Genomic DNA, 17,029 nt, shown 5'->3' with positions numbered 1-17,029 from the left:
GATAATCATATAGATAATCAGTACGTAATCTCTCATTGGTATGTTACATCGTGATTAATTTGAAACAGAACAGGAGCAGTTACAGTAACAGAATGCCAAAATTTTAGTCAATAGTAAAGACAAATTGCAATCCTTGATGCAGGATGGAATATATAAAATCACATGCAAACAATGTGGAAAAATATATAGTGATCAGACAGGTAGAGCTGTGGCAATTAGCTTACTTGAGCACAATAGAAGCTAGAGATTAAGAGAGATAGATTCAACTTTTACCAAACATCTTTTAACACAAAACTGCTCACGTGATGTAGAATGTGAAGTTTTACATTCTGTTAAGAAAAGCAGAAAGATGGTCCTATTGGAAATCAGCAAATATAAGCACGTTGCTAAACAACCAAACACAAATTCCTTTTTCTCTTTATTAAACTAGATTTTAATTAGAAATATTACATTGAAATTGTAAATTCATTTTCATTTTTCAGTGGTTGTTAACCATATCTCCACATAAAAGACTTCGTTTCTTTTTTAGTTAACAGAACTATCAACAAATGTGATATAAGGTGTGTCTGAAAAGTAACTACTGTTCTGTTCTAACACCACTGCAGCACAAGAGTAACAGTTCCGCATATTCGCACTCATCTCTCTCATTCACTGTCTTTCCACTGACACCATTACAGCCAGATTGTGTTGCATTCACATTTGTTAGTGATCATTCAAAATGTTTAAGACAGTCTCTGAGCCCACTGTTTGTGAAGTGCATTCTGTGATATGGCTTTCGAACATAAAGAATAAGCCAACTGAAATTAATCATCAACTTGTAGGAACTGAAACTTTAGCATGCAGTTCAAAACAAAGGGCATGGAACTTTTGGCCAAGGCATTGTGTTGCTTCATGGCAGTGCAGTCCCCATTCTGCTGGTTATACCAAAATCTTATGCAACAATCTGGTTGGGAGCAGTCTGGATCACCTGCCATACAGCCCACTTTCTGACTACTACTTGTTTTTGAAACTGAAGCAGGATTTTGGAGGAAGTCACTTTGACAGTGATAACAATGCAAAAAATGATGTTCAGCAGTGGCTGTCTTCACTGACAGCATCTTTCTATGAAGAAGGGATTGAAAAGACAAACGTCTGGACAATGGTGGCAACTATGTAAAAAATAGTTTAAGAAATGCTCTTTTATGTAAAAAAAGAAGCGTCAGTTTGAAAAAAATGTTTAATGATTTTTTTCCAAAATGGTAATTACTTTCCAGAGATGCCTCATACTCTCCTATGTAAACAATCTACATACGATCATTTTGGTATATTTTGGGCATAGTCCAGTCACAATAATGTGAACACTGTCTAAATTTAACATCAATATGCAATAACCATCCCAGGTGACAGGCGGCAGCACTAGCAGTGGAGGGTATATAAAGTGTGTTGGGGGGGAGGGGAGGGGGGAGGGGGGGTGAGGGGGGAGGGGGGGAGGAGCAGAAAATGATGCAGTCATTCTCGTAATGCAGAAACAGAGTGATTTATTTGATGTCCAGGTGAGCATGATCATTGGCTTTTGGGTCAGGGGTAGAAGCATTTCCTAAGCAGCTAAGTTTGTAAACTGCTTGCACGCCACCGAGGTTAAAGTACGCTGTTCCTGGCAAAGTGGTGCTGAGGCAAGTGTGGTGCATCATGGGCGACAGATGATAGGGGAGAATGACAGCTACAGAGATGTGTAAGGCCACATAGATGTGCAACTGTTGAGCAACTGACCACCACCCAGATGAATTGAGGGGCTACTACCAGTCTCTCCTGAATGACTGTTCAGCAAATGTTGCTGCATATGGGCCTCCACAGCACGCATTTGGTTCAAGCACCCAAGCTGCCTGCTGTTCATTGGTAACAAGGGCTGGAATTTGCACACAACTGGATGTCCACGGAGTCGCAACAGTATGCTTTTTCAGATGAATCACATTTTATGCTACACTAGGCAAAAGGGTGTTGTCATGTGTGGTGTGAAATATATAAAAGCAACAATCACCAGATATGTCCATGCTGGAGAAGGGAGCATTATGGCCTCAGGAATGCTCTCGTAGCATTCCCTGGGTAATCTTGTCACTCTGGAAGGCACAATAGATCAACACAACTATGCATCTATCCTTGTGGACTTGATCATCCCCACATGCCAGGCAATTTCCCTCAACCCCTGCATGCCAGGTGATTTTCCTCAGCATGACAACATCTACCAGCAGGACGGTGCAACATGTCACAAAGCTTGCAGCATAAGAGTGTGGTTCAAAGAGCACCAGGATGAGTCTACCATACTCCCTTGACCACCAAACTCCTCGGATCCAAGTCCAATTGAGAAAGTGTGGGACTGCTTTGATCGGGCTGTTCACGCCATCGCTCCTCAATTGAGAATCCTAATGCAGCTTGCCATGGCAATGGAGTCGGCATGGCTCCTCATCCCTCTCAGTACCATCCAAAACCTCAGTGACACTCTTCCTGTATGTCTCTCGGTGGTCTCTGCAGAACTATGTAGCCTGATATACGATTATAGGAATTGAGTTCTAAGCAAAATAAAACCAACTGTTAACACAATGTAAATTTTCATAGTGACTGTGAGTGAGTTCATAAACAGTACACAAATGAGGAAAGCAAGACACATCAATGAATTCAGTTGAGTATATTATGAAAGCTTTATAGCACTCCATGTTACATGGAATGTGCTACTCCAGACTGGATACAGACATGGCTGCCCTAGCAGCTGTGAAAAAAGATACCTATCAACCAAGTTTCATTTGTACCGATGTTTGACCTAAACTGTACCAAATGAAATTACTGAGTTACCACTTTATTCACTGCAAACTCAACAAAGAATAATAGATTATTTAATTTCCAAACATGTTAATAACTATGACTGATACTGCAAATAGCCAATTCATTATTAAACTAATAGTTTTTTACCCATAGATTCAACTGGATACATGTACGAACCAAATTTTGTGCACATCCCCCCCCCCCGCCCCCCAACCATCTCCTGCTCACTACTCTCTCTGTCCATCAATCACCGCCCCCCCCCCCCCCCCCAAATACGTATCTCTCTCTCTCTCTCTCTCTCTCTCTCTCTCTCTCTCTCTCTCTCTCTCTCTCTCTCTCTGTTCATCTCCTCTGGTGTCGGAAGGTGTGTGTGGAAGAGTTGAATGTGCGCCAGAGGGTATGGAACTGGATACCCACTAGGGGTCTCTGTGCTCTGGTGGCGCCTGTGCCGCAAGCCTCGCCATGCGAGTGCGCCATCCTCTGTACCATGTGAAGTCCGTGGTCAATCGTGTTTCCGCTGTCATGTATTTAGGCAGTCGGACAGTGCTACCCCAGCAGTCTGGTACTCGCTGTAGTTCGCTTGTGCATCTCAGCCGTACTGCATTCCACTTCCGTATGTTGAGATACATACAGTCGTTGTTTGGAGTGTTCCTGCATTATTGTTGTCTCGCCATGTTTATCACTTCAGTTCTTGCTTGCTTGCCTCGTGTTGTGTCCTGGTCAGTCATAGTGTCTGTCGTCCCCTACTTGTTCGTCTGTCCTGTCTGTTCATTATTAGTGATACCTCCAGTGGCTCCCCCTTCTGGCAGCTTCGCATCTCCATTCTCTGCCGTGCACTGCTCATTGGCCACTCACAGCTATAACTTCTCCTACTTCCTTCGCTCTCTGTTCATCTCTTATGTCACCCCCTTTTCACTCCTCCACCATTGGGAGATGATTCATATTCCTGCAGTACTTCTTTCCAGAGAATAAGTTGTATGCATACCACAGCTTCATTTGTGAATGTGTATCTCACACGTATTTCATACATAAATGTCTGATCTCTCCCCTAATTTACCTTCTCCCCTTCTATTTATCTCTCCACTCCTCATCCACCTGTCTCCACAAACACTCCCTATCTTCCACTTGCCACCTACACTACTCCCTAATTCCCTTCTCTCTGTCTGTCTCCTCCTCCCTTTCTCTGGGCCCCTCTCCTTAGCCTCCTCTCTTTGTCCATTCTTCCTTATCCCTTCACTTCAACCACCTATGCATACGTTGCATACATTGCACACATAAATGTCTGGACACCTACTATTTGATCAACATGATCAGGAATAATTTGAATGTATTCCTTATTCTACCTCCCCCTTCTATTTCTCTCCCCATCTTCAACCTGCTTCAACACACCCTGTCCCTCTCTGCCTTACCTCCTCCAAACCTGTCATCTTCCAACTGCCTCCTCACACCCTGTCCCACTTCCATCTGCCTTCCCACACTCCTTGCCACCTTCCTCCCAACACCCTCTAACACTGCCAACTGCCTCCTGATACCCTTCCTTCTTCTATCTCACAAACACTTCACCTGCCTCCTCACACACCATTCCTTTTCGACATGCGCACCATCACTCTCCATCTTTCACCTGCCTCCACTGGCTCTCCTTTCTCTTTGTTTATCTCCTCTTCCCCCCTTTCTCTACCTTTATCCATCTCTTCTTCCACCCCTCTTTCTGTCCATCCCTTCCTACCCCCTCACTCTGTCCATCTCCTCCAATTAATATCTTTCCAATTCCACCTCACCCTCTGCATATGTCCTCATCCATTCTTTCTCCATCCATCTTCCCCTTCTATATCAATCCATTTTCCTCCCCATCTATCTGATCATCTCCCCCTCCTTCTGTCCATCCCCTCTTCTCCTCCCTCTGTTCATTTCCTCCTTCCCTCTCCCTGTCCATCACTTCCAACTCACTCTATCTGACCACCTCCAGCTTTCCCTTTCTCAGTCCATCTCCTCCTCCCTCTCGCTCATTCCACCTTCCACTTCCCCTCCCTCTTTCCACCTCCCCCATTTTTTCCTATGCTCTCTTCTGTCCACTTCTTGCTCCTCGGTCTCTGTCTGTCTGTTTTCTTTACCTCCTACCTCAGGCCACTCCATTCTGCTCCTCTCACTATCCATTTCTTTGTCCTTTTCTTTCTACCCATCTCATCCTCCCACCTCTATCTGTGCAGTTTATTCTCCCAGCTCTCTGTCCATCTGCTCCTCCCCTTTTTCATTCCACCTGAGCCTCCACACTCTCACTATTCATCTCCTTCTCCACCCCGCTGATCAGCGGTGCCTATTTAGATGTATACTCCCTGGAACACATTCCGATACTACACACACACAACATACCTGTCATGCAGAACACATACCTCCTCCTCTCTGTCTCTGTCCAAATGATATTTCCATCTCTATCTGTCTCTTCCTCCCCAGTCTCTTAGTCTGTTCATCTCCCCCTCCCATCTCTCTTCGTACATCTTCTCTACCCCCTCTCTCCGAACATAAATTCCTCACCCTACCTCTACCCATGTACTACTTCGCCTCTCTCTGTTCATCTCCTCCTCCCCATCTTCCTTTTCCACCCATTACACCTCCCACCTGCCTCCTGCATCTCCCCCTCCTCCTTCCTCTCTCTGACCATCTCTCCATTCCACCTCTCTCTGTACATCTCTTCCTCAACCCTCTCTCTATCTCCACTGCCCCCCCCCCCACCCCTCTAAGTCCACCTCCTCTTCCTCTACACTTTGTCTGTCTCCTCTTCCAGTCCATCTCATCCTCCCCATCTGTATCCTTCCCTTCCTTCTCCCTTTTTTCTGTCATCCCTCCTGCTCCCTCTTTGTCCATCACCTCCTGCCCCCTCTCTCCTTATTCATCCCCTTCTGTCCTGCATTTGGCTAGCAGCCTACCTGACTGCCCATAATGGGACTGGTAAAACCTTCGCATGTCTGAAACTTCATAAATATTACAGCTAGGGTGGTCCAGGGACATGGATGCTCAGCTTTAGTATGTAGTAAATCTATTACCATTTTCCCCACAGCTTCATCTGCATCATGCTCTGCACACATATTGCACATTACTCCTTCTTCCCCCACTCTTGGTCCCCTCCTCCTCCCACCACACTGTTCATTTCCTCCTACCCCCCTCTCTGATCATCTTATCCATTTTCCAACTCTCTATCAGTGCCCTTCTCAACCCTGTCCATCTCCTTCTAGCTCCCCTATGTGAACCTTCTCTTCTTCTGCTCCCTGACTGTCCATATCTCCCTCGCACCCTCTCTATCCATCTCTTCCATGCCGCCCTCTCAGCCTATCATCTCCCCCTCTCACTGTCAATCTCTTCTGACTCCTTTCTCTGTCTCTTCCTCCCCCATCTGTGCCCATCTCCTCCTGCCCCTCTCCCAATCATTTCCTCCTGCCCCCTCATTCTGTTCATCTCCTACTCCCACCTCTCTCTGTCCATCCTCTCTCACCTATTTCTCTCTCTATCAACCCCATACTGTTCCCCTGTTTGTTCATCCCTCCTTATCCATCTCAAATCCCCCCCGTCATGCCCATCCACATGTATAGCACATCCAAAACTGTTCAGTGAAGTAGGGCAATACTACTGCCACAGTAACACTGTTGAGCTGAACAATCTACATGCCACCGTACTGAAACTGTTTTATTGGCTCTGATGTGTAAGCTGCCCCCCAGAGCAGGTCACTAAGGCAGGTCTGTAGAATTCCAACACAACACACGAGCCATGTGGTAGCCTATATGGCAGGGCCTGGAAAAAAAAATGCATGTTTGCCTATATCTCTGCTCGCATTGGAGTTAGGGAGTTAGGAGGTTACAAATCCCAGACCCCAGAGCACTGATACTCGCACAGTTTCCTGTCTGTGTGGCAAATTTAATTGAAATTGATTCAAGGGTTTGGGATGAGATCCCAGGCACATGTACTTACAATTTGCTTTACTTACACTCTAGTCTTTTCCCCACAGCTTCGCACACTTCAGTGTTTGACACATATATTGAACATACTTTCTTCTCCCCCTCTCTGTGTCCACCTCTTCCCCTCTCTGTTTGCCCACCTAATCCTCCTACCTCTGTCTACCCCAGCCTCTCTCTCTCTCTCTCTCTCTCTCTCTCTCTCTCTCTCTCTCTCTCTCTCTCTCTCTCTCCAACTCTCATCCCTCTCTTTGCCCATTTCCTCCACCTCCTCTCTCTGATTATGTCTTCCTTCCACCTCCCTCTGACCATATCCTGCTCCACCTTCCATCTTCACTTCCCCCATTTTATTTTCCACCTGCTCACTATCCCTTTAAACCTTCCTCTGCCTCATGAATCTCCCCCTTGTCCCCTATCTCTGTACATCTCCTCCTCTCCTTCACTCTGTATACCACCCCTTGTACCCATCTCAACCTGGCCACAGCCTTGGTCATCAGTATGTGTAGTCCCTGCAACATAGTTTTATAAAACAGGTTGATACTACTCCTGCAACATGACAATCATGCAGGGCAGGTTACACACAGTGTTTATAAAGCAGGGCAGGTTACACACAGTGTTGATAAAGCAGGCCAGTACTGCTCCAACACAACATATATGTTATGCAAGGCAGCCTGTATGTTGGAGCCCAAAAAGCCATTTCTTGCCCCTCACATGCAGGCTGTCCTGCAAAGCAGGTTGATTTGGCAGACCAATACTATTCCCACATAACATGTCTGTCATGCAGGGCAATCTATATTTCGGGACCCGGAAAAATTACGTTTCTGCACATATCTCCACTCCTATTGGCGCTGGAAGGCTACAAACACTACAGTACTGATACTTGCGAGGCCTGCTGTTTCTGTGCCAAATTTGGTTGAAATAGGTACAGGGGTTTGGGAGAAGATCCCAGACATAAACACAATCACTCCGCTTTATGTCACATACACACAGATATATGAGGGTGGAGAAAAATTGTGTCACAAAATTTAACCCTAGATACCTGATACCTGTAGGAACCAAAATTACTAATGTTGTGTAGGTCGAAAATGCACCATTTTTAAACTATGGAAACTTGGTGCCACGCGCAACGATTGGCCGTGGATTGCCTGTTGCCGTTTGTCGGTTGACGCGCAGCACTATGGTTGTCAGTTCACACATACAGATGTTCCTTGCCCTGTCACTGCCCAAAAGTGATACACACGTGTCGAATAGGTCTTGCTGTATGTCTCCACCACATGTCATGGGCATTAATAGGTAAGCTGACTAGTGTTAAATTACCGACAATTCACTGGCTTCATGACAATTCTAACATTGCTGCTGTGTTTCCTGCCAGTGTTTCCCTTCAGGGGGTCTGGGGCAGGTTGGTAATCCCTATCGTAAATAATGTAACATTTATTTGTATAAAAGGTACATTTTCTCTGAAAGTATAGGGAATAAAAATTTGTAAAAAGTATGGCTTGTATGTTACACATTTCTAACCACTTTAACAGAAGGATATCTAAAAATATTTATTAGTTTTAAGATAATAATTATTCTTGTAAAAAATGGAAACTGGAATAAAAACTGTCTGCTCTTCTCTATGTATGTAAGGCGCCAACTTCTTTGAGATTTATAAAAAAGGAAAACTTCTGCGCTAAAATATGCACAATATTCAGATTAGTGTATCCACTAATTTTGAACAAATTCTGACACATAGAAGCTGAAAACAAGTATACTTTATTCTTAAAAAATACAGCTTATGGGAAACAGTCATTAAAGTAGGCAATGCATGCAAGCTCCGTAAGATGAACTGTCTGCGCCCCCTTCCCTCTCATCTCACAATTTCCTTTTTCCTGCCTGTCTGTAATGCCCTGCCCTTGTTTCAAGGTCTCCAATAGCTCTCTCTGGTGCCCTGACTCTTTCTTTATCTGAATTTAATACTTGCTTCACTGCAAAATGATGAACAGTTTATAGCAGGCTTTTCAGAACTTCACACTTTGCAACGTTTCCTTCATTGAATGTCGCCACTGCATCGAAGACACCAAAATTCAGTGTACTAATCGACACAAGCAATGTCTTGGGAATTCTGTTCCAAAGTAAGCTGTTGACAGGATCATTAGGAATCTGGGTGAGGCCATGAAGACATTTTTTCAATAGTCTCACATCTGACAAATCTCTCAAAGTTTCTTTCAAGACCTCCACTGAAAGGTATAGCTGGTTTCTGAATAAATTTCTAGCTATTTTGCTGTGCTCTGTTGTCTTTGCACCATTAATTCACTTCCTGGATGGCATAAGCCAGGAATGGGTCTATCACCTGTTGAAGACATGTGGAAAAAAACTGCCCATAGAGCTTTTCTCATATCTTCTACATTACTGACATCCTGCCTGATGGCCATGGCATAATAATTTTGGATTTTATTTATGATAGATTCTGTGAGTCCATTCTTACCACCTAATTCTCTGTTGTCTTCCAATATTTTTCCCTTGTATGCAGTTTTCGGTCGTCGCACTCTCGTACCCATTTGCTTTTGTACATGACCTATGTACTCCAGTTTAGTGATAACTATATTTTCTTTTCTCCATATGGCTTCTCTTCCTCAACTGCTTTGAAAGCTTTTGAACCCCCATCAACCTAAATAACTGATGATTCTTGGAACCTGACCATGCCCACACAGCATTTTGTTTAAATGAATGAATAAATCAGAAATATGGCAGTATTATATTTACATTATATAACACTGGAAAGGGGAAATTCCATAGGTTAAGATGAATGAAACCCCCTAACATAAAACCCTGAGCTATCTCATTTTTACTATTTTGACAGAAATTTAAAATCCTTAGTATACTTGACCAACTTAAGAAGAGACCTTTGTAAAATAAAACTCCACTTATATCCATTTCAACACTGATAGTTATGTGTTCGGCTGCTAGGGTGCTTCTGGTACTACATTTGCAGCCTGACTCATGTTTTTGTTGAGACAGTTGCCACTAGCTATCACCTTTACTGAGTGCAGTTTGGATACTCAACAACAAAACACTTGCTTTTGGACTCTCTCCTATATTTTTAATTAGGCACTGCTTGCACAAAAGGATTAATATAGTAATCATGAGTTTGACATTGAATATAGCAGCTCAGAAAATGAAGAAGAATTTGATGTTATTTCATTAGAGACTGAAAGTAACGACGGTTTGTCGCTGAGCAACAAGTGGTCGCCAATGTTATGAGATAAATACATTCATTGTGCTCCATCCAGCACTTTCAAGATTTATGTTAACAGGTAACCATTGTGAAATACATGGTTAGACTCCAAAGCTACACAGAAACTAAAGAATGACTTCAACTTTCAGGAATCGAAGTCCAGCGCACAAGTATACTCAAGATTTTTATTATTGGTGATTTTCAAAATATTGTAACTCATTATTTTGAGCTTTAAAAGCAATCTTTATTTGTCTATGTGCAATGGCATTCATTATAAGATGTTTTTCATTAATAAAAAATATTATTTCTTGGAATATTATTTGAAAAAAAAAAATCATTAAGTTAAGTGGTAGAGGCTATACTTGTTAAAGTCCTAACCTTATTGTCATCCTCGTGGGTGTGTCCTACTAGGCTATTACACTGTGCTTGTTAACATGTATTTCTGTCATCTTTAACTGTTAGAACAAATTCCACTTGGGTGCTATAAAACTCCCTTGTGTCTGTCCACAGCTCAGTGCCTCTCCTACTTTGTGAGCAGTCACATTATCTTATGTATACCAGTTACCAATTAGAAATCAGTGTGTTCGTTGGCTTGGTGTAATGTGGTGGGCAGGGGTTGGGTGGGGAGGGGGTGCAGTGAGGGAAAACAAAGCAAGAAAATAAAGAAGAATGAGCACCAGTAAATGTGATCATTGGCTGATGAGGACTAAATACCCACTGTAACTTAAAATACTCAGCCAATTGAGTAATAATCTTTTCAAGGCTGTCTTCCAAGACATTTAAAGCAGTAGAAGCAGCTCAAAAGTATTACTACATTTATTTACACCATTCATCAGAATGGTTTAGTAAACAGCGTACCTCCATTACTCGGCTGATGTCATGATCACGCTGGTGAAGAATGCGGACAGATGCTTCCCACTGGTCAATAAGTTCTTGTCTTTCCTGATGCAACTTTCGAAACAATTCAGCTGTTCTTTCCACACTCTTTTCCAATGATCCAACATCATTTACTGCTGCAATTACCATCTTTTTCTTTTCTTCTACTTCCATTCGTAGATTTTGTCGCTTTAACTCCATTTCCTGAAATTTAGTACATTAGTGAACAACTGTTTGTGTTGCCTTTCACAGTTTAATAATCCAAATCAGTGTGTAAACTTCTTGGCAGATTACACTGTGCCAGACTGGGACTTGGAACCACAAATTCAAGTCCTGGTCTGGCACACAGTTTTGATCTGACAGTAAGTTTCAAATCATTGCACACTTTGCTGCAGGGTGAAATTCATTCTGCAAACCAGTGTTGGCTAAGAAGTCGTGAACATACCTTTGCTTTACTTTCATCTTCAATAGTATATCTGCTGAGCATGATATTGTCTTCCTCTTTTCTTGCCACATGTTCTTCCCAAGCTGTGAGAGATTCTTTATCCCACTTAATATTTGATTTGAGTTTTTCAAGTTTATCTGTGTTGCGAACAATGTCATTCTAGAAAAAAAAGAAATCAAAGTTCACAACATACAAAAATCATTGCAGCAATAAGATTAAATCAAGTTAAGTTTGGCTTTTCACTGAATATCTACTGTAAACCATATTTACCATTAATTTTAATATTTATATTTGAGCACTACCATATTTAATGAACAATTCAGACTTATTAACCTAAAAGTAACTGAAAACAGTAACTGAGACACACTAAGACCTACATCTATTTTTAAATGTAATTATTGCCACCAATTGGCTGTATGTTCTTATTATTTATTTATTTCAGCGTCTTGATTTCGACTGCAGAGCCATTTTAAGTGTGAAGGTGAGGGAAAAAAATCATTAAATATCAGACATATCTAACTGACATGTTATCATCATAGAAATATTACAAAACATATGTGTACACGACGCTGTATCTGCATCCGGTGAAGCCTACGGGCTGAGGATGACACGGTGGCCACTCAGTACCATTGGGCCTTTAAGGGCTTTTTGGATGGTGTTTGTTGTTTATTTGTACATATGTCAATGTTATTTCATGTTTGGACATTGTTCATTCTTACCATAGCACAGTACGTTAAAGTGAGTCTGCCGTGCATAATGTTAAATGTAATCCCTGTTTTTAATTCACACTCAGATCTTATAATGAGATGACAGCTATATATGTCCACAAAAGTTTTGTAATGTTTAAAAAACGATATGTCATTTAGACAAGTCTGATATTTACTAACTTTTATTTCACCTTTGCCCTTGAAAATGGCTCAGCCGAAATTGGAATAGAAATAGATAAATAATAAAAACTTAGTCAAATTGTGGAAATTATTTCATGTAAAAGTATATTACAACTGTGGTCCCAAACCAAAGGAAAATTGTCTATATCTGTATTCTGTAAGGTACCTTACAATGTGTGGCAGCATGTAATTCTAGTATCATTACCAGTTCCTCCTTTCGTTGTTACATTCATGAACAGTGTGCATGAAGAATGTCCATCAGTAAGACTCTGTACGAGTTCAAACTTCTACAATTTTATCATAAAGGTCATGTCATGAGATGTTCGTTGGGTGAAGCTATATGTTGCATAACTCATCTTGCAAAGTACATATTCAGTATTTCAACTATAATTATAAACCTTTCGAAGAAAATGTCTCTCTTACAGCATCTGCTGCTGGTGTTTCATAAGCGCCCATGAGACATACAGCTCCGCTTTAGACATTCTCTGTCTTGCCTATTAACCCTACATGGTAATCATACCAGACTGGAAACCAATACTCTCTAGACAGATGAAGTTACCTTTTTCGTAGGTGAATTACATTCTCTTACGATTTCTCCAATGAATCTGTCTGGTGTCTGTTCTTCCAAGTACTAGTTTTGCAAGGTCATTCAATTTTAGGCTGCACTGAGTACATACTTTAGACATTTTACAATTGCCATTATTTACTGGTCTATTTGCAACAATACTATGAAAAGGATAGACTGCTACTCACCATACACCAGAGATGTTGAATCGCAGACACACACACCAAAAAGACAAGGAGGTGGTGAAAAAAGGTACACAAAAATCAAGTTCCATGAAAAATATAACAAAGACTGAATCTTTATGTATTCAGTGCAAAAAAGTGTAATGGTTTGACTTGGAAAACTGTGAAGTTAAAGTAAAAAATGCAAATGAAACCAATTGAGGGAAAAAAACTGTAGCAAGTGCAAGTTCAGCGACATCCATATGTAAACACTGTCACAATTTTCATCTCATTTTAACTACAAAAAACATGAAATTAATGAACTTAAAAGGACTGTAGCATTATTGGAGAAGTAGCTGCAAAATCTTGATTGTAAAACTCAACAAACAGATAATCGACTGAACATCAAAGAAATATCAGTTACCAGTGACTTAAACAAAGCAAGAACCACAGTGAAAACCAACACAAAACTTAGAAATATGAACATAAGAGTAACACACAGCTATAATTACAAAAGTGATTCTACGAACAATGTCACTCAGAAACATATGAGTCCAGAAAATAATTGCAAACAGCAGAAGTCATGCACTCTAATTTTTTTGCGCATTTCACTTAATAAACAATGAAATATGACTAAAAAATCAGTTGACCTGTCCAAAGTGCGCAAAAAATATTGAAAAGTTTCAATTTTTGCTGATAATCATGGATGTCAGATATCAGAAAATATGTCATATGTGCAAACTAACTTAAGTGTCCAGTTCTTTGTCAAGCAAGGACCAGGTGTTGAAGAAGTGACAAAACATTTGTAAAATAATGCAAAAACCTTCCCTCAAAAAACTGCTTTGTACCGTATTTACTCGAATCTAAGCCGCACTTTTTTTCCGGTTTTTGTAATCAAAGAGCCGCCTGCGGCTTAGAATCGAGTGCAAAGCAAGTGGAAGTTCTGAAAAATGTTGGTAGGTGCCGCCACAACTAACTTATGCCATCGAATATATGTAGCCTGAGATAAAGACAATGAACTCATCACATTATCACATTTCTTGAAAGTGTGCTACTCGAATCAGGCAATACAAATGTAGCCGTTGTAAATCATCCACACAGATATGACCTACCTCCTTGGTCACGTGTAAATAAATTAACAGGAAAGAGTAAACAAGGAGATAAATGAAGTATGCAGACAATTTCTGTATGTGAACTTAATAAACGTAAGCACATTAGACACATCCATGCATACCAGCCATGGCCCCCATTTAAATTATGGTGGGGAACAGGTTTTGGTTGAAGAAATCTGTCTTTTAGCAAAGTTGAGTCACAAGAGGCATAATATAGAAGCAGTTCAAAGTACTTTGTACAAATGGGTTATAAAGAAGGATGTGATGTCTTATAAAAAGAGTGAATGACATTTCTGAGGGAAGTAAACTGTTTCACAAAAAATGTGTTGCAGAACTAAAATACAAATACATACTAAAGATTGTACACCAAAACGTACAGTCATTAACAAACAAAGTTGATGAAATACATATACCCCTTAACAGTGAATGAAAAGAAGTCCCACTTATCAATAGCATCCACAGGAATCAAACCAATATGGGACCCTATATCCGTCCTAAGCAGCCACTCCAACTCCAAGTTCACCCTCCCGATGGAAGAGTTCAAATGAGGCCAATCATGGCGTCTCAACACAGACACAAATCCCACACTCGTATGCTTCGTTGCCGATGCTAGAAGAAGACACAAGAAAAATGGAAACAAAATGTTGTAAAAAGCATGCAAAACGTAAGGAAAAAAAAAGGGGAGAGAACCCAGCCTCAAAATGCAATGGAAGCTATGTCTGTCTGCGACCATCAGATCTATCCTAATGTGTTTCAGTTTATACAGCTCTTGGCAACTCTACCAGTTACAATGGCTATAAATGAGCAGAGTTTCTCCACCCTTAAGAGAATCAAGACATACCTAAGCAATACAACTACCAAGACACCTTTGAATGGGCTTGACTTGATGACAATTCAGTGAGAAGAACAGATTGGTGTCCAAACTGTGTTAAGTGATATACCAAACAAAGAGCCCATCATCTTCCTTTAGTATTTTAAATTTCTAGTAAATGGTTTAATCATTTGTTCTATTTATGTGCATTAAAGTATCAGACAAAAGCAGATATGATACACGTCAAAGTAAATCAACATGGGTCTAGACTATAATTAATTTTCAATTTGAGCTTTTGTAAAATGAAAAGCATAGCATCCCCCCCCCCCCAAAAAAAAAAAGTAAATGCACCACTGAACATAGTCATATATATATATATATCAGCTTGACTCAAAACCTTCAGTATATCAGTATAACATAGGCTATAGTGCCACTCTGAAAAATTATTGTTTTTTTAAGACTAGTGGATTTCTATAAACAGGGTGTGATATATAAACCAGGTGATCAAAAGTATTCGGACACCTGGCTGAAAATGACTTACAAGTTCGTGGCCCCCTCCATCGGTAATGCTGGAATTCAATATGGTGTTGGCCCACCCTTAGCCTTGATGACAGCTTCCACTCTTGCAGGCATATGGTCAACCAGGTGCTGGAAGGTTTCTTGGGGAAGGGCAGCCCATTCTTCACAGAGAGCTGCACTGAGGAGAGGTATCTATGTCGGTCGGTGAGGCCTTGCACGAAGTTGGCATTCCGAAACATCCCAAAGGTGTTCTACAGGATTCAGGTCAGGACTCTGTGAAGGTCAGTCCATTACAGGGAGGTTATTGTCATGTAACCACTCTGCCACAGGCCATGCATTATGAACAGGTGCTCGATGGTGTTGGAAGATGCAATCATCATCCTCAAATTGCTCTTCAACAGTGGGAATACAGAAGGTGCTTAAAACATTAATGTACACCTGTGCTGTGATAGTGCCACGCAAAACAACAAGTGTTGCAAGCCCCCTCCATGAAAAATGTGAGCTCACTGCTTCTGAATTTTACTGCCGGCACTACACATGCTGGCAGATGACGTTCACCAGGCATTTTCCATACCCAAACCCTGCCATCGGATTGCCACATTGTGTATCGTGATTCTTCACTCCACACAACGTTTTTCTACTGTTCTACAAGTTCTACAAGTTCTACTGTTCAATCACCCCCCCCCCCCCCCCCCTCCATGAACCATGGACCTTGCTGTTGGTGGGGAGGCTTGCGTGCCTCAGCGATACAGATAGCCGTACCGTAGGTGCAACCACAACGGAGGGGTATCTGTTGAGAGGCCAGACAAACGTGTGGTTCCTGAAGAGGGGCAGCAGCCTTTTCAGTAGTTGCAAGGGCAACAGTCTGGATGATTGACTGACCTGGCCTTGTAACAATAACCAAAACGGCCTTGCTGTGCTGGTACTGCGAACGGCTGAAAGCAAGGGGAAACTACAGCCGTAATTTTTCCCGAGGACATGCAGCTTTACTGTATGATTAAATGATGATGGCGTCCTCTTGGGTAAAATATTCCGGAGGTAAAATAGTCCCCCATTCGGATCTCCGGGCGGGGACTACTCAAGAGGATGTCGTTATCAGGAGAATGAAAACTGGCGTTCTACGGGTCGGAGTGTGGAATGTCAGATCCCTTAATCGGGCAGGTAGGTTAGAAAATTTAAAAAGGGAAATGGATAGGTTAAAGTTAGATATAGTGGGAATTAGTGAAGTTCGGTGGCAGGAGGAACAAGACTTCTGGTCAGGTGACTACAGGGTTATAAACACAAAATCAAATAGGGGTAATGCAGGAGTAGGTTTAATAATGAATAGGAAAATAGGAATGCAGGTAAGCTACTACAAACAGCATAGTGAACGCATTATTGTGGCCAAGATAGATACGAAGCCCATACCTACTACAGTAGTACAAGTTTATATGCCAACTAGCTCTGCAGATGACGAAGAAATTGAAGAAATGTATGATGAAATAAAAGAAATTATTCAGATAGTGAAGGGAGACGAAAATTTAATAGTCATGGGTGACTGGAATTCGAGTGTAGGAAAAGGGAGAGAAGGAAACATAGTAGGTGAATATGGATTGGGGCTAAGAAATGAAAGAGGAAGCCGCCTGGTAGAATTTTGCACAGAGCATAACTTAATCATAGCTAACACTTGGTTTAAGAATCATGAAAGAAGGTTGTA

The 17,029-nt window shown here is 41.5% G+C and overlaps 1 protein-coding gene across 5 annotated transcripts in view; it reads right to left on the bottom strand.

The window, feature by feature from the left end:
* Positions 1-17,029, bottom strand: part of LOC126235713 (coiled-coil domain-containing protein 39) — a 408,779-nt gene that overhangs the window by 244,567 nt on the left and 147,183 nt on the right. For all 5 annotated transcript variants that reach the window (XM_049944479.1, XM_049944477.1, XM_049944478.1 and 2 more), the window contains 2 exons: positions 11,279-11,437; positions 10,816-11,037 (listed from right to left, as the gene is read on the bottom strand). In XM_049944479.1, coding sequence (XP_049800436.1) covers positions 10,816-11,037; positions 11,279-11,437 — 381 coding nt within the window. The remainder of the gene's footprint in view (positions 1-10,815; positions 11,038-11,278; positions 11,438-17,029) is intronic.

This window comes from Schistocerca nitens, chromosome 2 (assembly GCF_023898315.1).
Source record: "Schistocerca nitens isolate TAMUIC-IGC-003100 chromosome 2, iqSchNite1.1, whole genome shotgun sequence".
Lineage (NCBI taxonomy): Eukaryota > Metazoa > Arthropoda > Insecta > Orthoptera > Acrididae > Schistocerca > Schistocerca nitens.
The sequence above is the reverse complement of the archived record's forward strand: the minus strand, read 5'-3'. Positions and strand labels throughout refer to the sequence as shown.